This window comes from Mastigoproctus giganteus, chromosome 11 (genome assembly GCF_048544385.1).
Source record: "Mastigoproctus giganteus isolate SK-2022 chromosome 11, ASM4854438v1, whole genome shotgun sequence".
Classification (NCBI taxonomy): Eukaryota; Metazoa; Arthropoda; class Arachnida; order Uropygi; family Thelyphonidae; genus Mastigoproctus; species Mastigoproctus giganteus.
The window spans coordinates 55,611,195-55,638,107 of NC_143585.1; the positions used below are offsets into that span (position 1 = coordinate 55,611,195).

At 37.4% G+C, this 26,913-nt stretch overlaps 1 protein-coding gene across 1 annotated transcript in view; it reads right to left on the reverse strand.

Annotated features, from left to right (window-relative positions):
* Positions 1-26,913, reverse strand: part of Iswi (nucleosome-remodeling ATPase imitation SWI) — a 473,510-nt gene that overhangs the window by 218,378 nt on the left and 228,219 nt on the right. Inside the window, exons 10-12 of the mRNA XM_090385082.1 lie at positions 17,803-17,912; positions 5,674-5,810; positions 2,604-2,815 (exon numbers count right to left, since the gene is read on the reverse strand). Coding sequence (XP_090241208.1) covers positions 2,604-2,815; positions 5,674-5,810; positions 17,803-17,912 — 459 coding nt within the window. The remainder of the gene's footprint in view (positions 1-2,603; positions 2,816-5,673; positions 5,811-17,802; positions 17,913-26,913) is intronic.

A 26,913-nucleotide genomic window follows, 5' to 3' on the forward strand; every position in this document is an offset into this window, starting at 1 on the left:
TATAACACACTCCTACTCTTATTTTTGCTTTCACAGTGCTTATGTCACTCCAAACTGACTCAACAGTGCACTGTTCATCTATATCAACTGAGTGCACTTCTTTTGATTTTATGTTTTTCTTAATTAACAGCATAATACCTCCTCCCTGTCTATCCTTTCTGTACACATTGTACTCCCCAAATTCCAGTTCTGCATTCCTTATATCTGTGTGACACCACGTCTCTGCTATCCCAACAATATTCGCCTTTGATGTCTTGACCAACACTTCAAATTCATCAAATTTATTTACTATACTTCTAGCATTGGTATACATGCACCTATTCTTATTATTAGTTACCCTAACACATCCCATATACCCACCTGTTTCACGATGACTGCCACCAGTCCCTGAAACTCCCAACACTCCCCGTGCCACACCACTGCTTATTCTAATAGAAGTAGTGCAAGAATCACCTTCACCTCTGCCTACAGCTACTTTTAACCTTTTAGTCTGTGAATGCCCCCAAGCTAGCAGTTTTCCTACCCACCTAACATTGCCTTGATAGCATCAGCAAATATTCTTGCCCCCTTTCTATTTAAGTGTATCCCATCCCTCTAGAAGCAGTCTCTCCTGTTCACAAGCACAGACCAGGCTGAAAAAAATTTTACCCCTTGAGCCTTGCACATTTCCTCCAGGGCCGAATTGATTGACAAGGCTCTCATCATGTACTCCCTCCTATCGTGTCTGGGAAGAATTGCAGACACTTTCAAATTTAACCCTAATTCATGACTTTTTTGCAACATTGACCTGTAGAAGATCTGCAGATTTACTTAACAAGTAAATCTGCAGATCTTCTACTCTTAATGTCATTGGTGCCAACGTGTACTACAGTATCACCCTTTGAGCCCTTAAAAGATGATATATGCTTTACAATGTCATCAACTTTTGCCGCTGGCAGACATACCCTGGTCCTATTCCATCTATCCTTTTTACACAATATATTCCCTGTCTCCCTGACAATAGAGTCTCCGACGATAACTAACTCCTGTGGGACCAGTGCATTCTGCCTTGGAGGTTGCCTCTGTGTTGCCTGATGCCCAGGAGTGAACTCTGGCGTTGAGTTGGGTAGCTGAGAGCTTGATGGGCCCCTCATATTAATTTCTTCAAGGGTTCACCTTACGCTGAGCTGACACCTAATTTCTAGACGCTCTCTGCACCTGGCACACACAAAGACATCTTCCTTGGCTAGATCATGTTCCGTTCCAGAGAGTTTGGCAAACATTTCACAAGTTGCACATTTTTTTAGGCTGTGATGCATTGGAGAATCGTCCCCCCCCCCAGTTCTCCCCCGAGTCACAGCACTCCTGCCACTTCCTGTCCGTTGTTTTTGTGCTCTAGTCTGGAGCATGATATTTTAAATTAATAAGATCAATAAATTTAATAAATTAATTGTCAATGCTACACTATCTAATAGAATACTAAATGCAGGGATGCGAATTACACTATATAATTTTACGTTAGATCTACCTAGTTACCACAATTAAAAATTTGAATTCCCTGCCACTCTATACAAAAACAATGGCTGCAAGATTCAAACGAAACAACGGTTTTACGTATATTAAGTAGTAATCTACAAAAACTCTTATCTAAATTAAAAATAAAAATAACCAGCATATCTAGAATTATATGGCTACTAAGTTCAATAAAAAATAACAATTAGGTAAATAAAATGGCAAACACTTATCGCTTTTTCGAAGCTTGTAATTCACAGCTGTAATTTTTAAAGAGAGTCAGCGCCCTCTCTCATAGTGTCTGTAGTGTAGTGTCTCTGGTGACCAGAAGATGTGTGTTCAGCGTGGAACACACATACACACATACACACACACACACACACACACACACACACACACACACACACACCTGCAATATCTGAATGACGTTTAGACAAGAATTTCATAAAGCGAACTGCAACCCTCTTAAAGAAAGCTTCTCTGCACACAAAAATGCAAATGTACTATCAACATGATGCATTCTCTGTATTTCAGTAGGAATGTCACATGATATTTAATGAACACTTCCTTGGCCAATTGATTGGCCATGCCAGTATGCTAAACTGATCACTGCATTCACCAGATCTTAGCACCTTAGATTACTGTGTATAGAGATGGTATAAAAAAAATATGGTATATTAGCATGAAGTAACACAAAAAATTAACTACTCTGGCAAATTTTCAATGCCACAAAATACATTAAAAATGCTGCAGTTCCCTGCAAGTTACATGTTCCCCTAGTTAAATGAGCAAAGCTGTCCAAGCTAATGATTGATATTTTGAACAATTACTGTATATTAAACCATTTAATCTGTACATATTCTTTTTGTACTATTTTATGTAAAATGGATTACAATCTTTTTCCCAGTAAAAATGCATTCTCCAATAACAAATTCTTTTTTTTAATTAAAAAATAGTAATAAATAAATAAATACACAAAAATGATGTAGTTACACCACTAAATAGGCTACTCTCAAGCAACCTATGAGAAATAAACTTAGAAAGTTTTATAAAATTAGCTACACAAGCAAACTTTATTTATCATAGATTATCCTAACTTTTGGTGTTTTTACCTCACGGTCCTCATGTGGCGTCTGACCATCCAAACGACAGTAAGGATATCCTTTCCAAATACAATAATCCTCTAAAATATCTAACATCCGTGTCATTTGAGAAAAAATCAGAACTCTTGAATCCTGCTCCTTAACTCTTGGTAGTAACTTGTCCAGAATTACCATTTTACCACAATTATAAAACAGATGCTCATCTGTGGTATATGGTGGTCCTATTTTAAGTGTGGAAAAAAAAAAAAAATAAATAAAAATAAATAAAATTAGAAACTATTTAAGGTCAGATTAATAACCAATAAACTATCTCAAAAAAAAAAAAAAAAAAAAACTTCAGGAATAATGTTTATGAGATATGAAAAAAGACATGTAAACAGTCTTTACTTGTTTTCTACCTAAACAAAAAATAATGTTATTGAATTGTTGTTTAAAGAGAATGATGACTGGGAATAGGCAAGGAATAACGTTTACTGTACTTCTGAGATGGCATTTACTGCCTATTTCTGAACCCTGAATTACAAAATACCTTTCCACAACCTGATTGGAATCTCTATTTCTTGAACCATCAGTTAAAACACTCTTCAAAATGACTAATAACAACATGGTTTATTATTATTATCAGCTCACCTGACTGACAAAATTGCTACATACCTAATATCTCTAAACAAACAGGGTTTATATATTATAAAAAATTTAAACATGTTGATCTAAAACAACTAGTATTTCGAGATGAACACAGAGTGAAAAAACAGAAGTATGGGGCAAGACTATTTAAACAGTAAGACAGTAAAAGACCAAACTGATCAAGGAGGAGAAATACCTTACACGGTGTCCAATAAAACAAATGAATAAAGATATCAGCATTAGCACAGGAAGATGCAAGAAAGCACACTTATACAACAGCATAAGCAAAAAAAAAAAAACTTCCCATTTCACCCATCCTTTCACTAAAAATCTGTCTAGTTCTTCCTTGAACTCATTTAAGCTATCAACTAACACAACAACAGATGGAAGTTTGTTCCAGCAATCAATCACCCACTGGTTAAAGGCAAATTTCCACACGCCTATTCTGCAATCATCTTTCCTCAAGTTTGAATTATGCACCTGCAGGGGCATAATCTTGCTTAGATTATGCCCCTACAGGTGCATAATCTAAGCAAGAGGAAGAATTCCACCAGCATTGAGCTTGCTCAAACCATTCAAGGCCTTATACACCCCAATAAGATCACCTCAGAGATGCCTACTCTCCAGATGCTACAATTTGCAGAACTCAATGCCTTTCTTGGTAATGAGCAACCCTTTGTTCCTCTCACCCCCACCTCTGTACTAGTTCCCGTCATTGCCCTCCTCTGTACTAGTTGCAGCAGCTCTACACCCTTCCAAAAATGAGGCCTCCATATCTGTATGCAGTGCTCAAGGTATGGTCTGACCATCACCGTATGCCAGTGGTTCCCAAAGTGGGTGCCACCTACTCTTTATAGGGGTGCCGCAACATCAAATTTAACACCGGCTTACATCGTGGCCATCGCTACAAAAAGGTTGTTCATTTTCATGCAACTGTGTAAATTATAAGTTGTCATGAAATAACTGCTGACCACATCGCAGTGTTTATGTACATACACCTACATATACGGAACAGCCGAGCCGTCCGTTGTATACATTGTATTTGAAACAGCACAGAACCACTGTGAATGCTCATACTCGCTTAGCAGATCTTAACCCTTATTCCTAAAATTAATAAAATTTCAATATAATTTTGTATTGGTTTTTTTTTTTTTTTTTTTTAATTTTCAATTATTTTAATTTCTGGATATAAATTAGAAAATGTACTTATTGTTTTATTAAACATTAAAATAAGTATGAAAAAACAATCAAATATTATTTCTTTAATTTAGATTTTTTCCTACAATTTATTATTCTTAGAGATATAGAAATTGTGCATAAAATGCAGTATGAAGCCAATTTTTAAATTTAAAAAAAAAAAAATTGTTTAAAAATCCTGTACCAAAAGCCAAACATTTTTTTCATGCGCTTTATTCAAATAAAATTTCCCTCATTGCCCTTCCACATGCACCACCTTACAAAATCTTCTGCCAGTTCCCAAGATGCTACTGAGCTATGAATATTAAAAGAGATTAGAAATTCAAATTATTCAAGTCCAGCTGTTAAAGTAAGCTCTGGAATCGATTACACAACACTGCATGGTTTTTGATGTTTGTAAATTAATAGCTGTTTTTAACTCAGTTTTTTAAGGGTAATTTTAGAAATGTTATTCTTTTTTTCTATCACATACCTTTTTTCACAAATCATTTAAATTGATGTCAAGTTGTATTATTGAATCAATTAAGCTAGGAGTAAATGCTGGGAATTTGTAAACTAAATCTTCACATGTTGGCAATTTGCCTTAGATCATTGGAACAAATTTCGATCTGGTGTTTTAGAAATGGGAAGTTTGGATAAATTCAAGAAAGAACTAAAGAAACTATTGGAGAGAATGGACAAGTAATATGGGAATTTTTTTTTAGCTGATGTGGCTGTATAAGCTTGCTTTCTTGTATTGTTGCCAAAATGTAATACTAATTCTAAACAGTTATCTCAAGTGAAAAAAAAAATTAATAATAATTTATTTATAAACACGATACTATCTAGAGACCAACATGTTATTGGAGGACACGGAAGAAGTGAGGCTAGATAACCAGCCAAGAACAGATACGTGCAGAAAGATTTTTGGGATAAAGTAAAATAATCAGAATAGCAACCAACTATGAGTATCAGTTAATGACAATCTAGTTGCCATAAGTATTAGAATTTCTGGTTTATATGAAATAGCTGTTGTGCCTTTTAACTGGATCATAGAGGTTATCATACGAAGGGCCTATATTATTTAATAACCTAAAAAAACAAATGAGATAACGGCCATAGCATATATTTGCAGTGCAGTTTTACTCTACGCATTTAAAAAGATTTCAAATGCAAGATGCCTGAATTTCTGGACATCTGTGATTGACAACCAAAATATAAAGAAATATCACAACTATTATTGCTAATTCTGTATATTAATATTAAAGTTACTTACCAGGTTCTGCACCATCAAAAAGATAGGGATGATTACAGCATTTCCTAAGTTGCATCAAAATATTCAGCAATCGCATCTTGTCAACTTTCCCAGCACCATTAACTACATCAATGTCCTTCATAAGTACTTTAGTATACCTAAAAAAAATAAAATTCATTTACATAACACAAAATATCCCTTTTCCCCATGCATGCAAAATTGATCAGTAAGAAATTAAAATTTTATGAAATCAATTAATGGACAAAATATATACAAATGTAAAGATTAACACAACAAATAAATATTGATTAAAAATAATTACATATATTTTAAATTTTTAACTCAATTTCCAAATGTTTTATGATAAGTCAGTAATAACAAGAAAGTACAAATTCAAAGTACCAAAATATCTTTCAATTATAGTGAATACCATTAGCCAATAAAAAAAAAGGTAATAAATAAAAAATTCCTGTCTTCAGAAGAAAAAAAAAAAAAAAGTTGCAGATACTAAAGGTAATTCATCCATTGATCCCAAAAATACCAAAATTGTCTTTTATCTCTGTCTCTTCTCCATTGAAAAATATATTGAAATTTTAGTAACTTAATGAATGACTAATTTCAAATACATAATAACACATATGCTATCTTAAAAATGAGCCAATCATTTTAAAATACTTTAATAAAGCATTTAAGGTACTACATATATACTATTTCCTTAGAAATGTTTGCAACTCAGAAGAGCCGACCGGGCTAGCCGGGTGGGTAAAGTGCCTGCCTGGCAACCCAAAGGTCGCGGGTTCGATTCCCGCCTCGGGCTTGGATCAAAGTACTGCAAAAACCTTGGGAGGCGCATTATGGCCACAGAAGCCTATGCGACAACAACTACCAAAAAAAAAAAAAAAAAGCAACTCAGAAGTTATTTTTTATAGTCCATTTTGCTTTCCCTCTTAAGAAACCAGTAATAATCTCCAATCTGCTTCAAATGACCACCAAGTTGCTAGTTCAGTAATATGTAGATTTGTTTCAAATAGATCATCTTTGAGGAGTTTTTTTATTTGAAACCCAATGTAAAATTCCTTCTTTCAGTTGGGCATATGTTTCTTTTATGCCACCAACATCAAGTTAACAAACTGATGGAAATGGATTTCCATTGTGCAGCAAAACTGCTTTTAAACTTAATTCTGAGACATCAATAAATATGCACCATTCATGAGGATTGTGTACAATGACCTAATCATTCAGAGGATCACTAATATCTTTAGAGAAAGACAGTCTTCCAGAGAGAAATATTTCAAAAAATATTTTGAAACAGTGTGACATTTTGATATATTTTAATTTTAGTTCCCGCTTCAAGCAACTTCACTACAGTAATCCAGAACTAAGGAGTACTGTTTGCTCTTTAGATAAGTTTAAATCAAGGACTAAGTCATTCAACTCTTACTTAATTAAGTGTGGCACATTATAAATTTCTACTTGGCAGTCCAAATCTCTAAGTGGATGGTTCGTCAAAATCTGTAATACAAGAATTCTCACTATACTCAGAAGTACTTCCTTTAACCTTTAAGAAGTACTTCCTTGATGTTGAGGATCTGCTATCATTCGTCATTATGTAGAATGTACCTTATTGAAGATGATGTTAGGATATTTGATGATATCCTTGCTTTTTGTGGACATCTCTGATATTTTTGCAATGTACAAACAGCAATCATCAAGGTAGCATGATTCTTGCCACAACATAGGAACAGCAAAACGCCCTTGAGAATAATGTAACTGGAAGGATTTCAGGGACTCGTGACTCTAGTAACCTACCAAGTGATGCACTCCCGATTCAGGCCCAGAACAGAATAACCAAGCAAAAATTACTCCGGTTCAAAAGGACTTAGTTTTATTAGGAGACTCCATTGTCAGGGAAATGGGAAATATTTTTTGTAATAAGGATAGGTGGACTAGAACCAGGGTATGTCTACCGGGAGCAACTATTAATGTCACCAACAGACTGTCAGATTTTAAGGGGGTAAAGAGAATATTATTATTCATGTGGGGGGCTAATGACATTAAGCTTACACGATCTGACGATTTGTTAGCATCAGTAAAGGCATATGATGCAAGAAAGCAAGCTTATACAGCATCAGCCAAAAAAAAAAAAAAAAAAAACCTTTCTATCTCACCCATCAACTCACTCCAAATGTTTGTCTAGTTCTGCCTTAAATCCATTTAAACTATCAACTTCTACAATGACAGATGAAAGTTTGTTTTGGCAATCAACCACCCACTGGCTAAAGGCAAATTTCCGCACATTTATCCCACAATTTTCTTTCCTCAATTTGAATTTATGCCCTCTCAGGTGATTATTCTGAGCAAGAGGAATTGAGCATGCTAAAACTATTCAAGGTCTTATACACTGCAATCAGGTCACCTCGCAGGAGCTTAGTTTCCAGACACCATAATTTGAAAAACTTACGCCTTTCTTCGTAAGAGCAACCCTTTGTTCCATTCACTAATCTTGTTGCCCTTCTCTATACTCGTTCCAGCAGCTCTACATTCTTCTCAAAATGTTGAAATTTCACATGTTTATTTAATGATAAAACACTTTCAAGCCTACAGGATAGTAAAGCTGGGGTTGATGGCATATGCCCTATAATGTTAAGGGAAGCAGAAAATGAGTCAATTGAACCACTGAGGCTAATTATGAGAGCATCACTGAGAGCAACAGAATCTGTTGGATTAGTAACGTGCAAATGTATCTCCAATACATTGTTGTTGTTATTTGGTTTTTAGGAGCATTAGCATCTAAGGCAATATTGCTCCGGGATATGTGGTGGTCATTCCCTGACCTTTCCGCATCCTCCATATTTGGTGGTGACGGGCTCGAACCCCGGTCTAATCAAGAAGCGTGTGCTACGCACTGCTGCTTCTTCCCATCTGGCTACGGAGGCGCCTCTCCAATACATAAGGTTGGATCTAAGAGTGAAGCGGGAAATTACTGGCCGGTTAGTCTAACTTCAATAGTAGAGAAAATCATGGAGACAACGATCGAGGATGGAATTCATAATCATTTAGATAGAAATGGACTTCTGAAGGATACTCAGCATGGTTTTGTAAATGGAAAATCATGTTTAACTAATTTGATTGGCTATTTTGACAGGGTTACTCAAGAGCTGGACTTAGGGGATAAAATTGACACTGTTTATTTGAATTTCAGCAAAACATTTGACTCAGTCCCACATGAGAGATTATTTTATAAGATGGAACAGGTTGGAATCACAGGGAAAATCCTTAGATGGATTGCTGGATGGCTTCAGAGCAGGAGGCAGACTGTTGTGATAAATGGTTATTCCCCACATTGGGTTGGTGTAAGAAGTGAGGTTCCCCAAGGATCAGTATTAGGATCACTGTTGTTGATTTTCATAAATGACATCGATGAAGGAATAGAGGGCGTGATGTCTAAATTTGAAGATGATGTAAAGATTAGTAGAGTAGTTAATGATCACTGCTAAGCAGAGCTTCTTCAGAGTGACTCAGATACACTTCAGGGATGTTCAGAAAAATGGCGGCTATGCTGTAATCTAGCAAAGTGTATTGTTCCTGGGGAACAGTAACCCCAAAATAACTTATACACTTAGCGGAATTTAACTGAAGCCGGTAATGGAGGAAAGGGACTTGGGTGTTATGATGCGGTTAGACATGAAGTCCGAGCATTGTAGACTGGTCGCAAGGAAGGCCCATGGTGTCCTATCGACGATTTATCAAATGACTGCAAGCAGAGATAAGGAAATCATAATCCCATTATATAAGGTTATTGTTAGACCACACTTGGAATACTGTTCAAGTATGGAGACTGCACATAAAGAAAGACAATTTGCTTCTTGAAAGGGCATCCATATGAGGAAAGACTTCGAATATCATGTGCTTTGCAGAGCTTGGAAACTAGACACCTTAGAAGAGACTTGGTTGAAGTCTTTTTTTTTTTTTTTTTTTTTTAGGAGCATTAGCAACTAAGGCCATATTGCTCCGGTGATATGCGGTGGTCTCTCCCTGACCTTTCCGCATCCTCCATATTTGGTGGTCACGGGCTCAAACCCCGATCTAATCAAGAAGCGTGTGCTACACAATGCTGCTCCTGCCCACCTGGCTACAGAGGCGCCTTGCCTGATTGAAGTGTTTAAGGCTCTCAGAGGCATAAGTAAAATGAATGAGGACAAAATTTTCATGATTAAATGATTCTAGAATTGGCTGTAAATGGCTAACTTCAAGTTACGGGGGGGGGGGATATTTAGACTGGATTGGAGGAAGTTTTATTTTAGCCAGCGAGTTATAAATTACTGGAATAAGTTATCTACATGGGTGGTAGAGACTGACAGTTCGGAGAAATTCAAAGGTCAGCTGGATAAGTACCTATGGGAGGAGGGAAATGCATAGGTTTTTCTATTTCCTTTTCTCTTATTAATTATTTTTTAAAATTTTCTACTTATTATTATTTTATTCTTATTTTTTTATGTTATTTTATTTTATTATTTTTTTGGCCGGTGTAGCATAAGCCATAGGCTTCCTTGCACCATGTGGCCATTGCTAATATTAATACTTACAATTTTCCCAGTTAGCTACATCCTCAGATTTGTGGTGCACGTAATACAGCATACATACGTGGTGCTCAAGTTTGAACTGATCACCAATCTTGCAACCAAAATACAAAGAATATGTACATTTAATATTACTCTAGATTTTTATATCTCTGAGTTTTTGTTGTCAACCATCCACACACGAATCAGAAACTGTCAGAGTGATTCAGACATTTTTAATTTTGCTTCTGCTGAGGATAAAACTTTCTGCAAAACTTTAAGCAGCAAGTTCAACCCTTCCCCAATATTACTGCCATCAATTAGCACATGCAAAGCATGATACGAGGATGGTTCAATAAAGAATCACCCTCACCTACTTCCACATATCGCAGAGTCATGATATTTTGTGTATAGCATCATTCATATCTCTGTACTAAAGGTATAACATTTCAGCCCTGTGTCTTAATTTGTTTTTCTCTTACAGAGCTGAACGTGTGATGAAGTAGCATCATGAACAAAGTTGAAGACAGAGCTGTAATCCGGTATCTGTTCTTGAAGGGAAAATCTCCTAAAGAAATCCATGAGGAGATGACTACTGTATATAAGGATGAAGCCCCATCCTATGGCACTGGGAAGCATTAGCATAGACAGTTTAAGTGTGGTCCGACATCGGTAGAATCTGAGCCCATTCCAGGTCATCCCCATTCAGCCATTGATGACAACATGATCAGAAAAGTGGAGTTGTCAGGAGATGAAGATTAGTGTGGGCTCTGTTGAAACAGTCCTTCATGACCAACTGCATTTACGGAAATTGAGAGCAAGATCGATTCCCCGATTATTGACTGGTTTCCAGAAGGCTGATCGACAACAGAAATCACAAGAGTTGTGAGCCCTGTGCCAAAAAATATGAGGAAGACTTTTTCTCTCGTCAAATCATGCAGGATGAAAGTTAGATTACACCATTTCGACTCAAAAGTAAAAAACAGTCCATGGAATGGCGATATCACGGTTCCCCACCCCCCAAGAATGCAAGGGTCCAAGCATCAGCAGGAAAGGTCTTGCTGAAAGTGTTTTGGGATGAGAAAGGCATAATAATGACCGATTACCTGCGGAAAGGTAGAACAATTACAGGTGCCTATTATGCCAACTTACTCACAAAATTACGGGAGAAAATCAAAACATGTAGGCGTGGCATGCTGTCCAAAGGTGTGAGACTGCTTCAAGACAATGCCCCAGTTCACTCTTTTGAAACTGCAACCACACAAGCGGCCACTTTTGGATATGAAATACTGACCCATCCAGCCTACTCATCCAATCTTGCACCATCGGACTTCTTATTTTCTTCCCTCAAATCATTTCTTCGGGGGACCCACTTCCCCGATGACGAGACACTCATTTCTGCAACAGTCATGGTTCAAAGACCAACCTCACCACTTCTACAAAAACGGTATCCATAGCCTCATCCATCGATGGGAAAATGTGTAAATCTGCACGGTGACTGTGTAGAGAAGGACTAAAACCTGTGCCAAGAATCAACAGGCTAGCAGCTAGGTCAGGGTGATTCTTTATTGAACTACCCTTGTATATATGTATTATGGGTAAACACAAAAACTTGTATATGCATAAATTGTGACATGACGTGAAATTAAAAATTATTTTCAAACTCTATGCATAAAATTTAACTTCAAACAGCTGATGTGTTAGTGGAGGAAAAATCATGCTGCCAGTGTAATTATCACTGTCCATCATGATTTCTACCCCACTAATATACAAGTTCTTACTGCGAATCAGAAGTACGCAGTAAGAACTGGGATTTGCATAGATGTTACTTTCATTCACATTATGACAAATTATGCATCTGTATCCCCAACACACACACACACACACACACACACACACACACACACACACACACACACACAAACACAAACAAACAAAAGCAGTTTCCTTGAACCTTTAAGGCATCTTCAATGATACTGGTTAAGATCTTTGAAAACTGTTTTTGTACAGTTTTCCTTTTCTTTCCTATGAGTCCACATTGCCACTAAAATTAGGTAAACCATTTATAAGATTTAATTTATGTATTATTGACTTGTTGTGCCTTGAACAACACACTTAAAATCAGCCATCAAAGTTATGAATAGTAAAGCATTATTTTTTTTTTTATTGCATTTTAAACCATGTTTGAAATTGGCTTGCAGAAAGGTGTAGTAGTTTAACTTACAGTCAATGTTTTTGTATTGTAAGCTTAGCCCCCCTATCTCTCTCTCTCTCTCTCTCTCTCTCTGCATTATAAAAGTAGCAAGAGATGTGCATGCAAATATATGCACTGTGATATTTATGCCAGGCAATAGGTAAGTACTTAAGCCTCTTACCAGGAGAGGCTTACTTTCTGCAAATTGCAGCAGCTGGAGACTAGGCACCTGCAAGGTGATCTGATTGAGGTGTATAAGGCCTAGAATGGGTTGAGCACGCTGAATTCTGATGGGATTCTTCCACTTGTTCAGATTACGAACATAAGGGGGATTAAATTGAAATTGAGGAAGGCCAGATGTAGAATAGATGTGTGGAAATTTGCCTTTAGCCAGTGGGTGGTTAATTGCTGGAACAAACTTCCATCTGTCGTTGTGGAAGTTGATAGGTTAAATAAATTTAAGGAGGAACTGGACAAATATTTAGAGGGGGATTGTTTTGTAATTTTTTTTTTTGGCTGATGTTGCATAAGCTCATACGCTTGCTTTCTTGCATCACATGCCACTACTACCTGTCATGCTGTGATAAATGACAGCAATTTAAAAAAAAAATGAAAAGGCTAGAATAGTGCTGAGTAGGAATTGTATTGCGTTAATTTCTGGTTTAAAGTCTGGGTATGTAACATTAGCATTAGCAAATGCACATGATGCAAGAAAGCAAGCTTATATAGCATCAGCCAAAAAAAAAAAAAAACCCTTTATTTCACTCATCCACTCGCTCCAAATGTTTGTGGCCCACTGATAAAAATTTCAAAAGTTCCAATGCAAAGTCTCCTGGTAGAATTTGAAAATAATCCTATATACCTCTCCTTGATTACCAACTATCTAAAGCAGAAAAGAAATTAACTGTTTTTCTGTAATTCATACTCACATTTATAGTACTGTTGTAATTCATATATTTCAGTGTAATTATAATTTATAATGTGTCTCATTATTTTTGTTTTAGAGTAGCTTTAATATAGTATTTTAAAAGGTACTCTAAAAAGTAGCTTTAGAACAGTCCTGTAGTCTAGTCTAAAGCCCTTGGCAATGATGCTTTAGCACTTTTATACTGGCATGCACATGCCAAATGTAGGTGACAATATAACAGGTTGATTTCATGTGACTGGAAGAAGCAATGAGAAAAGAGAACAGAAACAAAATAACAGAGGATAAAAATAGTGGTGGAACTAATAATTGTTATGTTAATGGTTATGCCTAAAAAAAAAAAAAAAAAAAAAAGGAGGAAAGAAAATAATGCTATATCCTGTAATTTTAAATGACAACATTGAGTACAAGAATTTTGAAAGCATTAGCATTAGTAGAGGCATTTGATGCAAGAAAGCAAGCTTATGCAGCATCAGCCAAAAAAATTAAAGTAAAATAAATAAATAAAAAATAACCACTTCCACTTCACCCCTCTGTTCATTCGAAATACCTGTCCAGCCGAGCCTTAAACTTATTTAGGCTATCAACTTCCACGACAAGGGATGGAAGTCTGTTCCACTTACCAACCACCCGCTGGCTAAAGGCAAATTTCCGCACATCTATCCTACATCTGTCTTTCCTCAATTTGAATTTATGCCCTCTCAGGTGATTATTCTGAGCAAGAGGAAGAATCCCATCAGCATTGAGCATGCTCAAACCATTCAAGGCTTTGTACACCTCTATCAGATCACCTCGCTGCTGCCTAGTCTCCAGACACTGTAATTCACAAACTTAAGCCTTTCTTCGTAAGAGCACCCCTTTGTTCCATTCACTAATCTTGTTGCCCTTCTCTGTACTTGTTCCAGCAGCTTTACATCCTTCTTGAAATGAGGTCTCCAGGCCTGTATACAGTACTCTAGGTGTGGCCTGACCATTGCCTTATACAAGGGAATAATCACCTCCTTATCCCTGCTAGAAAAATTCCTATATATCATTGACAATACACCATGAGCTACACTTGCAGCCCGTCTGCACTGCTCAGAGAACTTCATATCTGCCTGCACAACCACCCCCAGGTCCCTTTCATTCTCTACCACTGTCAGTGTAGTACCACAGAGTTGATACGGTGCTCTGGGGTTGCTGTTTCCCATATGTAGTACTTTACATTTGTCAATGTTAAACTTCATTTGCCACCTCTCAGCCCATCTGGTCAACCTTTACAGATCCTGTTGCAGCAGCATAGTGTCAGTAGTGTCCTTGACAACCCTGCCAACCTTCGTATCGTCTGCAAACTTGGACATTAAGCTTGATATACCATCATCAATATCATTTATAAATACAGAAAACAATAAAGGACCCAATACTGAACCCTGAGGGACTCCACTAATAACATTAGTCCACGATGAGCAGTGTCCATTGATTACCACTCTCTGTCTTCTCCCCCTCAACCACCCCTTTATCCATAGCAGCAATTTGCCTCCAATGCCACACTGCTCCAATTTGTGCAGCAGTCTTCCATGTGCAGCAGTATCAAAAGCCTTTCTAAGATCCAAGTATATAATATCAAAGTTATTCCCTGCATCCAGTTCTTTTGTGACTGCATCATAGTATCCAATCAAATTGGTCAGGCAAGACTTCCCCTTAACAAAACCATGCTGTGTCTGAGCTATAACTGAAGTCTTGTCTAGATGATCCTGCAGTGCTTCTTTAACCAGTGCTTCCATTAATTTTCCGGGAACAGAAGTTAAACTCACAGGTCTATAATTACTTGTGTCAGCCTTTGATCCTCCTTTGTGAATTGGGGTCACATTTGCACATCTCCAGTCCATGGGTACCTCCCCTGAGTCCAAGGAAGCTCTCATAATTATGGCTAAGGGTTTGCTTACTTCCATTGCTGCCTCCTTTAATATAACTGGATAGATTCCATCCACCCCAGGTGCCTTTCTTGTGTTTATCTTCAACAATTCCTCCTCCACTTTACTCTCAGTTATTAAAAGATTCTCTAGCTTACTGCCAGAGTTGAATACACCTCTGGCATTCCCCTCGCTGAATAACTCCTCATGTGTGAATGTCGATGCAAAATATTCATTTAGTTTGTTAGCTACCTGAGCAGGATCATCAACAGTTGACCCATCGATATCAAGTGGACCAATCTGATTCATCCCCTTCCTTCTAGAGTTTACATAAGGAAAGAACTCTTTGCTGTTTTTCTTCGCATCCTTTGCCAAGGATTTCTCGTAATCTGCCTTCGCCTGCCTAACCTCCTTTGCAACTTGGTTACAGATCAACTTGTATCTATCATAGGCTTCTGTGTCACGTGTTAATTTGTATGTATCCCATGCATTTTTCTTCTCTGCCATATGCCTCATTAGTTCATCTGACATCCATTTTGGCCTAAACCTTGAACAATATTTCTTAGTTGGTATGTAAAGCCTAGTAGCTTCCAAGATAAGTTCTTTGAATGCTTCCCATTTTGAATTTGCTGTTGGTAACATCATCAGTTAATCCCACTGTATAGAATTTAAATACTGTCTCAGTCCACCGTAGTCGCCTTTACGAAAGCAATACCCCTTTCCTTTACCCCTAATGGTAGTTACCTCTTTGAGTAAATCCCACTTCAGAACACTGTGATCACTGCCACCTAGTGGTTCATTTATCTGCAGATTCTTAATGCATGAAGAATCACTACTGATAATCAAATCAAGAGTATTACTCCCTCTAGTTGCCTCCCGAACATGCTGATGTAGAAAACAATCATCCAATAAATCCACAAAGCCTTGCTAGTGTGTGAGTGACCAGCCCCCAAATTCCAGTCAATATCTGGGAAATTAAAATCCCCCATAATAAGACTCTCTGATTTACTGGCCCACTCTATATCTCTATACAGTTCCTTATTATACTCATCAGAGTCATTAGGCCTATAGCACACTCCTACTCTCAATTTTGATCTCCCAATGCTTATGTCACACCAAACTGACTCGACACTGCACTGTCCAGCGATGTCAACTGGCTTCACTTCCTTGGATTTTATGTGTTTCTTAACTAATAGCATAACCCCTCCTCCCTTCCTATCCTTTCTGTAGACATTGTACTCCCCAAATTCCAGTTCTGCATTCCTTATATCTGTGTGACACCACGTCTCTGAAATCCCAACAATATCTGCCTTTGATGTTTTGAGCAATACCTCAAATTCATCAAATTTATTTACTAGACTCCTAGCATTGGTGTACATGCAAGTATACATGCACCTGCTCTTCCTCTTAGCCACCCTAACACAACCCATGTGTTTACTTGTACCCCAATGATTCCCAGCAGTCTCTGAAATATCCTGCATCTTATTTTCCAGGCTGCTGCTCATTCCAATAGAAGCAGTGCAAGAATCACTTTCACCTCTGCCAGTGGCTACTGTTAATCTATTAGTCCTTGTATCCCCCCAATCTAGCAGTTTTCCGACCCACCTAACACTGCCTCGATAGCATCAGCAAACATTCTTGCACCCTTTCTATTTAAGTGTATCCCATCCCTGTAGAAGCAGTCTCTCCTGATAGTATGAACCAGAGCTGTAATGCACAATACGTTCTACGTTGATATCAATATTTGTAAAATAATAAGAGAAGTTTACCTCAAATATAGTACGTAGAACACTTCCGTATGATACTCTCCAGAAATTAAAACAAAAAAAATCTAAAATCTTACATTAGGGTAACAAATAATTAAAAATCAATTTAACACAATAAAAAACAATTTAACGCAATTAAAAATAAGAAATTAATTAAAAGAATTTAATTCTTTAAAGAAAATTAAAGAATAAAGAATTTATGGAAGGAAAATCGTTTTGCAATTTTTTTTGTTAAATTCTTTTAATTACTTTTATTTTTAATTGCATTAAATTGATTTTTAATTATTTGTTACCCTAATGTAAGATTTTCGATTTTTTCATTTTAATTTCGGGAGAGTATCATACGGAAGTGTTCTACATACTATACTGAGGTAAGCTTCTCTTATTATTTTACAAACAGATTATCACTAAAACTCACACTCACTACATTATGGCTATACTAATATATTTGATTATGTTCACTTGATCGTCACTATTTACTTGCTATAACAACTTCAGATGAGAAAATTTTTAACAATAGCAATATATTACTTAATCACCAACATTTTACCATGAACAAAAATTGAAATGTGGCATGTCAACCTGTGTACTTAAATATGGACAGATTGTCAGCTACCAGTCAATTTCTAAACATGTACGAATTTGCATACTGCTTAAGGATACCAAACATGATTTTACATGTTTACACTATCAATCTCCAGGAAATTTATAAGCAAATATTTTCTGGAACTTTTTGAATGTATCTCAAACCTGCACATTTCTCATTTAATAAGCAGCATTTCAAGAGATACCATTTAGAATATATATTACTAACCACTCCCGTTGCATTTTGCTGAGCCCAACATAAACCTTTACTTCTTTTTTAGGTGGAAGTTTTTTCTCTACATCAGACTTAAGACGTCTGAGTAAAAATGGCCTAAGGACCTAAAAAAAAAAAAAAAAAAAAAAAATTTTTAAATTAAACATTTATCAAAGTGGTAAGAGCTCAAATACTATATAAGTAATTAAATTTTCAAAAATGCAGAACACGATTTGCTAATGAAGGGTATCATAAATAAATGATCATAAGATTTGATAATGAAATTATCATAGATTGATCATTTCATTACCTGAATGTGTTTTTATTGAATAAGCTTCATACTCTACATGAAATATATTTTGCTGTTTATGGTTTAAATAGTTAAACAGGCACAATTTGGACCAAATTTTGCCTGTTCATATTTTGCTTAATTCTATTAGTCTGCAAAATATGGTCAGATGTAGTCATAGAGATGGATACACTTTAAATATCAAAACAGGTAATCAAGGTTTGCTTCATTTCCAAGAACATGTGAGAGATTTAAAGATTCCAGAAAGTCAGATAGTCTCTTAAAAGTACTTTTACAAATACTGAAATAATGGAGAAGTCAATAAGAATGAGTTTTACTGTTAATTGAGTGTGACAGTAGGCACACTAAGGAGAGCTTTCCTGCATAAAGAAAAGACAGATTAGGTAAGAATGGATATGGAGTCTTGCAAGTACCGTCTCCTCCCATCTGATATGTCTGAAGCTTTGGTTCCAAAGTTTTGTCTATTTTTTAATCTCTTGGAGTTTATTATTAACTTTGCTTGCCATAATTGTGACTAATGATTTCTGAATGCTGTTTGAATAACATTTTTATAGGGCACTTTAAAAGGTTTCATGAGGCTCTTTAGTGGCAAGACTAGCTTTTTCGGTTCCAGTAATGCCAGAGTGACAGGAATCCAACAAAATGTTAAAGTTTAGTTGGATTTAGTGCAAGACAGTAACTGTGGTTGGACGCTTTTAAATGAGTATAGTCAGGTATGTTACAACGAACTATGCTACAATGAACGAATGCTACAACAAACAGTTTTTATCAATAAAATCAGGATGCTACAACGAAATGCAGAGGAATACTATCGGCCGGCGTCACGTCTCTAATCAACAAGCGCTGTAATCAACAATGCTGTGTTGATTACAGCGCTTCCCACTCTAATTTCCTGCTTTGATTAGGGCATCAGTTATCATTTTTGTTAGGTTCAGTTATCATTTTTGTTAGGTTCAGTTATTAGTTTAGTTATCTGCTTATTTGCCCTTTAGTAGTGAAAATATATTTTTTAATTATTCAGCCGTATAATTTTAGCCATGAGCCGGAAAAATAGAATGAGAAACCTAATTAACTTAGACATTAAGAATGAAATAATTTCCAAGTGAGAAAGTGGAAAAAGTGTAGGAGATCTAAGTGCTGAATATGGTATGGCTAAATCAACAATCAGTACAATTTTAAAAAACAAGGAAGAAATAAAAAGTGCACAGGTTGCGAAGGGAATCTCTAGGTTAACTAGTTCATGCTGTAATATCACAGAAAATATGGAACTCTTCTATTAGTGTGGATTAATGAAAAACAAATGGCAGGTGATAGTGTCAGTGAGGCAATTATTTGTGAAAAGGCCAAATAAGTTTGAGGAACTTGGCGTTAAGGCTCCTAGTACAAGTACTGGTTCTGTGAAGGAGTGTTTTGGCTCCAAGGGGTAGTTTACGGATTTAGGAAAAGGACTGGATTACACAGCATTGTGCGGCATGGTGAGGCTGCCAGTGCAGATAGGGGTGCTGCTGAAACAACATCATGAGAAATTTAAGAAAATATTAATTGAGGATGGAGGGTTTCTTTCGCAGCAGGTGTTTAACTGCGACAAAACTAGTCTTTTCTGGAAGAGAATGCCATGCAGAACATAAATCACGAAGGAGGAGCTCTGCTCTTTTGTGCCAATGCTTTGGGTGACTGCAAGGTTAAACCAGTGCTCGTGTACCATTCGGAGAACCACAGAGCTTTTAAAAACATCAGGATAAACTGCCTTGGAGTTTTGTGGTGTTCCAACCACAAGGCTTGGGTGACCAGAAGTCTTTTCTCTGACTGGGTGGGTGACTGAGGTGTTTGGCCCCACTGTCCGTCGTCACATTAGGGAGAAGTATCTTCCACTGAAGGTTCTTTTGGTCATGGACAATGCTCCAGCCGACCCTCCTAATTTGATGGAAGAATTACCAGATGAGTTCAGTTTTATCAAGGTTCACTTCTCTGACTGGGTGGGTGACTGAGGTGTTTGGCCCCACTGTCCGTCGTGACCACACTAGGGAGAAGTATCTTCCACTGAAGGTTCTTTTGGTCATGGACAATGCTCCAGCCGACCCTCCTAATTTGATGGAAGAATTACCAGATGAGTTCAGTTTTATCAAGGTTCACTTCTCTGACTGGGTGGGTGACTGAGGTGTTTGGCCCCACTGTCCGTCGTGACCACACTAGGGAGAAGTATCTTCCACTGAAGGTTCTTTTGGTCATGGACAATGCTCCAGCCGACCCTCCTAATTTGATGGAAGAATTACCAGATGAGTTCAGTTTTATCAAGGTTCACTTCTTGCAACCTAATACGACACCTCTCCTCCAGCCTATGGACCAGCAGGTGATTGCAAATTTTAAAAAATCTTTTCACTAAGGCACTATTCAGGAAACGTTTTGAGGCCACTTCTTCCAGTGATGTGACTCTGAAGGACTTTTGGAAGGGTCCCTTCAATATAGTGGATGCTGTTTTCCTAATTGTGGTTGCTTGGAAGGAGCAACCACAATTTTCTGTTGGTTGCTTGAATTCAACTTGGAGGCCATTGTGGCCTGATGCTGTGGCTCCAAGGGATTTTGAAGGCGCTCAACAGTTGGAGGAAGAGCCTGTTGTGAAGGAAATTGTGTAGGGGCAGTTCCATGGGACTGGAGATCAATGAGGAGGACATGGAGGATCAAAGGAAGGAGCTATCAGAGCTTCGCAATGAAGAGGCAGAGGCACTGAAGAAGAGGAAAGCTTTCAGAGATGAGAAGGATGAGGATAAGAAAAAAAGTCACAGCATTCCAGCTGAGGACCTTAAAGAGGTGTTCGCTTGCTGAAATAAACTATCCAAACTTATAAAAGATTATCATCCAGATATTGCCACTGTGGAAATGGGTCTTAATCATTTTAATGACACCTTGATGGCCCGCTTTTGGAGGGTCCAAAAATCCAGGATAAAGCAGTCAATCCTGGATTCATTCTTCAAAAAGGTGGACAAATGCCCTCCAACTGATGACCCTCCCACAGGACAGTCACCCAAGATAAGTAGGAACGATGACTCCTCTCCTTCCACCTCTATGTGATTTTTTATGATTTTTATTAGGGAAAGTTTGTTTATATTTTCACTGGGGGAATGTTGTTTATGATTTTCAAATTTTATGTACAGTGTATAAAAGTTAAATAAATTAATTTTATATTATTTTCACACTTATATTTTTCATTTTGTATTATATTTTTCCTGTTTAAATCGTTGCATTGGATGGTAACTTTGTTCTAGACGGTGAGCCTGGAACAGATTACCCCTAAATACATATATTTCAATGATGCCATAGATTCTAGAACGAACAGATGCTATAATGAACGAGGTTCTAGAACCAATTACATTCGTTCTAGTATACTCCACTGTATATGAAGGAAGAAGTTTTTTTGGCAGAGACAGTGCTGAGAGAGTCTGTATATCGAGGCAAGCGAAACAGAGTTCAACAACCCAATGCAGAGCTAATTTTAGGGCATAAATTTCAATGGTGAAAATCTACAGGGTATCGGTAATGAGACTGCAGTGATAAAAGAAGAGGAGATTGTTGCAGCAGCTGCCTGTGTAAATTTTTGAGTCATTGGTATAGATTTCACAGATCTGGGAGTTCGATATTGAATAAATTGTCGGTAACTGATTTACACTGTAAGAAGACACTGCATTCTTTCCCCAACATTACAAATCATCACAGAATGTAGACATCACTTCTATGGTGAAGCTAGCAACATTGTGCCCTGAAATATGTTTACTAGTTCGATATTCCAGGCATAGGCCACTTCTGTTAAACAGAGAGAGAGACCAGAGTTACAAATCTGTAAATGAGATCTATCTTTGGATGATACTGATCAGAGCATGTTTAATTTCCTTAGATAAATGGTTCATCGGTGAGTCACATGAGCCTGAAAGTTTAAAATTTTTGTCCAGTATTAAGCCTAAAAATTGAATAGTGTTAACAAGAGAAATTGGACAATTATCAATCTCAAATAAGAGTGAAGTCTATATTGTTTGCAAAAGTGAGTAATGGTAGATTTTTTTTCAGCCAGGTGGTAGCTGTTATTTAAGGTCTGGGATTCTATTTTAGCTAATACAAGTTGGAGCAGTCTTTCAATATCGCTCATGCTCTGTGAGTGAGAAGAGATTGTTAGGTCATCTGTATACATATAGACTACAATGGTTTTTGTGATATACCTTGTGTCAAGCTTATCCAATTGTGAATAGGGTTGTGCTCAGTACGAAATCATGTTGGACGCTTTCCTCCTGGATATGAGAGTTGACAGACCATTTTCATAATAATCTGAAAGTGATGAAAGTGAAGGAAATTCTGGATTATCTGAAGAGTGCACTTCAGCCATATATGATACTGTCCATAAGAATCCCATGACACCGAGTGGTATTAAAAGCTTTCTTGACATCTAGATTGACCACACCGAGATTTGTTTCATGATGATGTTGCAGATGTTTGATTCAACCTTCAGGAGCACACTGAGGATGAGTTTTTGCAGAAACCATACTAATGGTCAAATAGAAGATTCTGCGTGTCTAGAAACCAGCTAAGTCTCATATTAACTGTTCTTTCAGAGATTTTATTTAAACAGCTAGTAAGTGAGATTTGCCTGTAATTCTGGATGACTGAAGGATCCTTTGCAGTTTCTGTATAGTACAAACAAAGCAGTGGCACCAAGAGATGAGATAGGTATTTTTTGACAACATCCAGTTATAGAAAATCAACAAGATGTGTGGGTCTGTTTCACATAAATGTTTAATCATGTCATAATGTCTGGTCCTACTGCACTATTTGGAGATCTATTCAATAATGCTTTGGTAGAACTCAACAATTTGAGTTCTACCAGAGTAAATGATTGGTTATAAGGCAGTAAAAGACATGCTGAGAAGCATTCACATACTTTTCTGCATCCACTTTGATACTGAAATGAAGACATCTACAAGTTATAGGCAGAGATAGTAGTGAAGGAGAGAGTTCAAATTGCATTCAAACTGCTAGAGAGTTCAAATTGCATTCATTAAAATGAAATACTGGAGAAGGTGATGATGATAGAAATTTCCTATCAGTGCTTATATTTTTTTCCAGATGATTTGTGGGTCAGTATTTTTGAAATAGTTGAGGCAAAAGAAATCCACGAGTTACAATCGCTTTCCACCTGACCTATCAAGAAAAGGCATTCAGTTTTTTGTAATCAGTTAGATTGGTGGGAGTTGGGAACTTTCAGAATTGACCCAAGAACAAGTTCTTGTGACCTACCAGAGTAAATTGATAGTGATGACCTTTTGTGAGAGTGATATTGCAAAGACAGCTGTCACTGAAGAAGTAGTAGTAGTAGTAGTAGTGGCACTTGATGCAAGAAAGCAAGTGTAGGAGCTTATGCAGCATCAGCCAAAAAAAAAAAAATCACACCATACCCTCCAAACGCCTGTCCAGTTCCTCCTTAAATTTATTTAACCTATCAACTTCCACAACGACAGATGGAAGTTTGTTCCAGCAATTAACCACCCGCTGGCTAAAGGGAAATTTCCGCACATCTATCCTTTCTTAATTTGAACTTATGTCCCCGTAGGTTCGTATTCTGAACAAGTGGGAGGATCCCATCAGAATTCAGCGTGCTCAACCCATTCAAGGCCTTATAGACCTCAATCAGATCACCTCGCAGGTGCCTAGTCTCCAGCCACTGCAATTTGCAGAACTTAAGCCTCTCTTGGTAAGAGGATCCCTTCATTCTCCTCACCAATCGTGTTGCTCTTCTCTGTACACGCTCAAGCAAATCTACATCCTTCCTAAAATGAGGCCTCCAGACCTGTACGCAGTACTCAAGGCGTGGCCTGACCATTGCCTTATACAGAGGGATAATCACCTCCTTTTCCCTGCTAGCAAAATTCCTACATATCATTGACAAAACCCCATGACCTGCCCTAGCAGCCTGTCTACATTGCTCAGAAAACTTCATATCTGACTGCACAATTACTCCCAGGTCTTTTTCATTTTCTACCACCTTAAGTGTAGTACCACACAGTTGGTACGTTTCTCTGGGGTTACTTCTACCCATATGCAGTACTTTGCATTTGTCAAGGTTAAACTTCAGTTGCCACTTCTTAGCCCATCTGCCCAAATTATCTAGATCCTGTTGCAGTAGCACACTGCCATTACTGTCATTAACAACCCTGCCAACCTTCGTGTCATCTGCAAACTTCGACATTAAGCCTGATATACCTTCATCAATATCATTGATAAATATACAAAACAACAGTGGACCCAACACCGAACCCTGTGGGACTCCACTAATAACATTAGTCCACGAAGAGCAGCACCCATTGATTACCACCCTCTGTCTTCTCCCACTTAACCATCCTTTTATCCATTGTAGCAACTTACCCTTAATACCATTCTGCTCCAATTTGTACAGTAGTCTTCCATGCGCAACAGTGTCAAAAGCTTTCCTGAAATCCAAGTATATGATATCAAAATTATTTTTTGCATCCAGTTCCTTTGTGACCACATCATAATAATCAATCAAATTTGTCAGACAAGACTTTCCCTTAACAAACCCATGCTGTGTCTGAATTATTGCTGCAGTCTTGTCTAGATGATCCTGCAATGCATCTTTAACCAGTGACTCCATTATTTTACCCGGAACAGAAGTTAAACTAACTGGTCTGTAATTACTCGTGTCACCCTTCGAACCTCCTTTGTGAATTGGGGATACATTTGCACATCTCCAGTCCGTGGGAACCTCCCCTGAATCCAAGGATGCTCTCATAATTATGGCTAAGGGTTTGCTTAGTTGCTTTGCCGCCTCCTTTAATATAACTGGATAGATCCCATCCACCCCAGGTGCCTTTCTTATGTTTAACTTCAACAATTTCTCCTCCACTTTGCTCTCAGTTATTACAAAATCATTAAGCACACTGCTACAATTTGATAACCTTCTTCCATTTTCAAACTGTAATAATTCCTCACGTGTGAATGTAGATGCAAAATACTCATTCAGTTTGTTTGCTATCTGAGCAGGATCATCAACAGTCGAACCATCGATGTCAAGTGGACCAATCATATTCATCCCCTTCCTTTTAGAGTTTATATAAGTAAAGAAATCCTTGCTGTTTTTCTTAGCATCTTTTGCCAAAGATTTCTCGTAATCCGCCTTTGCCTGCCGAACCTCCTTTGTGACCTGATTACAGACTAGCTTATATCTGCTACAGGCTTCTGCGTCGCCTGATAATTTATATGCATCCCATGCATTTTTCTTCTCTATCACGAGTCTCATTAGTTCATTTGATAACCATTTAGGCCTAAACCTTGAACAATATTTCTTCATCGGTATGAAAAGTCTAGTAGCTTCCACGATTAATTCCTTGAATGCTTCCCACTTAGAATTTACTGTTTGTAACATCGTCAGTTGATCCCACTGTACAGAATTTAAAAACTGTCTGAGACCACTGTACTCCCCTTTACGGAAGCAAAAACCCTTTCCTTAACCCTGACGGTAGTTACCTCTTTGAGTAAATCCCACTTCAGCACACTGATCACTGCCACCTAGTGGTTCCTTTATCTGCAAATTCTTAATACACGAATGATCACTGCTGATAACCAGATCAAGAGTATTACTTTCTCTGGTTGCCTCTCGAACATGCTGCTGCAGAAAACAATCATCCAATAAATCCACAAAAGTCTGACTAGTGTGTGAGTGACTAACCCACAAGTTCCAGTCAATATCTGGGAAGTTAAAATCCCCCATTATAAGACATTCTGATTTACTGGCCCACTCTATTTCTCTGTACAATTGTTCATTGTACTCATTCGAGTCATTAGGCCTATAACACACTCCTACTCTTATTTTTGCTTTTGCAGTGCTTATGTCACACCAAACTGACTCAACAGTGCACTGTCCATCTATATCAACTGGATGCACTTTTTTTGATTTTATGTTTTTCTTAATTAACAGCATAACACCTCCTCCCTTTCTGTCCTGTCTATCCTTTCTGTACACATTGTACTCCCCAAATTCCAGTTCTGCATTCCTTATATCTTTGTGACACCACGTCTCTGCTATCCCAACAATATCCGCCTTTGATGTCTTGACCAACACTTCAAATTCATCAAATTTATTTACTATACTTCTAGCATTGGTATACATGCAAGCATACATGCTCTTATGCCTATTCCTTGTTACCCTAACACATCCCATATACCCAACTATTCCAGGATGACTGCCATCCGTCCCTGAAACCCCCAACACCCCTCGCTCAAGTGATAAGAAAATACTACAAAATGACTGACACCCATTATGTACATATTTCCAATTTGGAAATTAACATAATTATACAAATGTAGGTTCAGGTGCTTTATTATCTTCAAACAACACAGTCTGCCTATGCAAATACTGCTCATGGAATACCTTATACTGCTTTTCATCAGGAAATGAGGCCAAATCACAGCAACTTCAGATAGCCTACTCAGGGGCGGCCAACTTAATTTATGATGTGATCTACTTTTTATCTTCAAAATGTGCCACAATCTACCATCTCAAGAATTTCACTGCACATGGTTAAAAAAGTTAATCAACACATATTGAAAAATGTTGTTTATAAATTTTAAAATACAATTCAGAATTCTTATTTTAAATTTAAATTTTCAATTTATGTGAAGTTTGTGTCTTGGTGTCATCTGCCAAGCTTTCAAAATCGATGATATACTGTGATAAGACTAACCCGTAATGAATCTTCTGTATGCACGTCCTTAAGAGTAGAGTAATTCTTCTTCTTTGTTTGTTTGTTTCAAATACA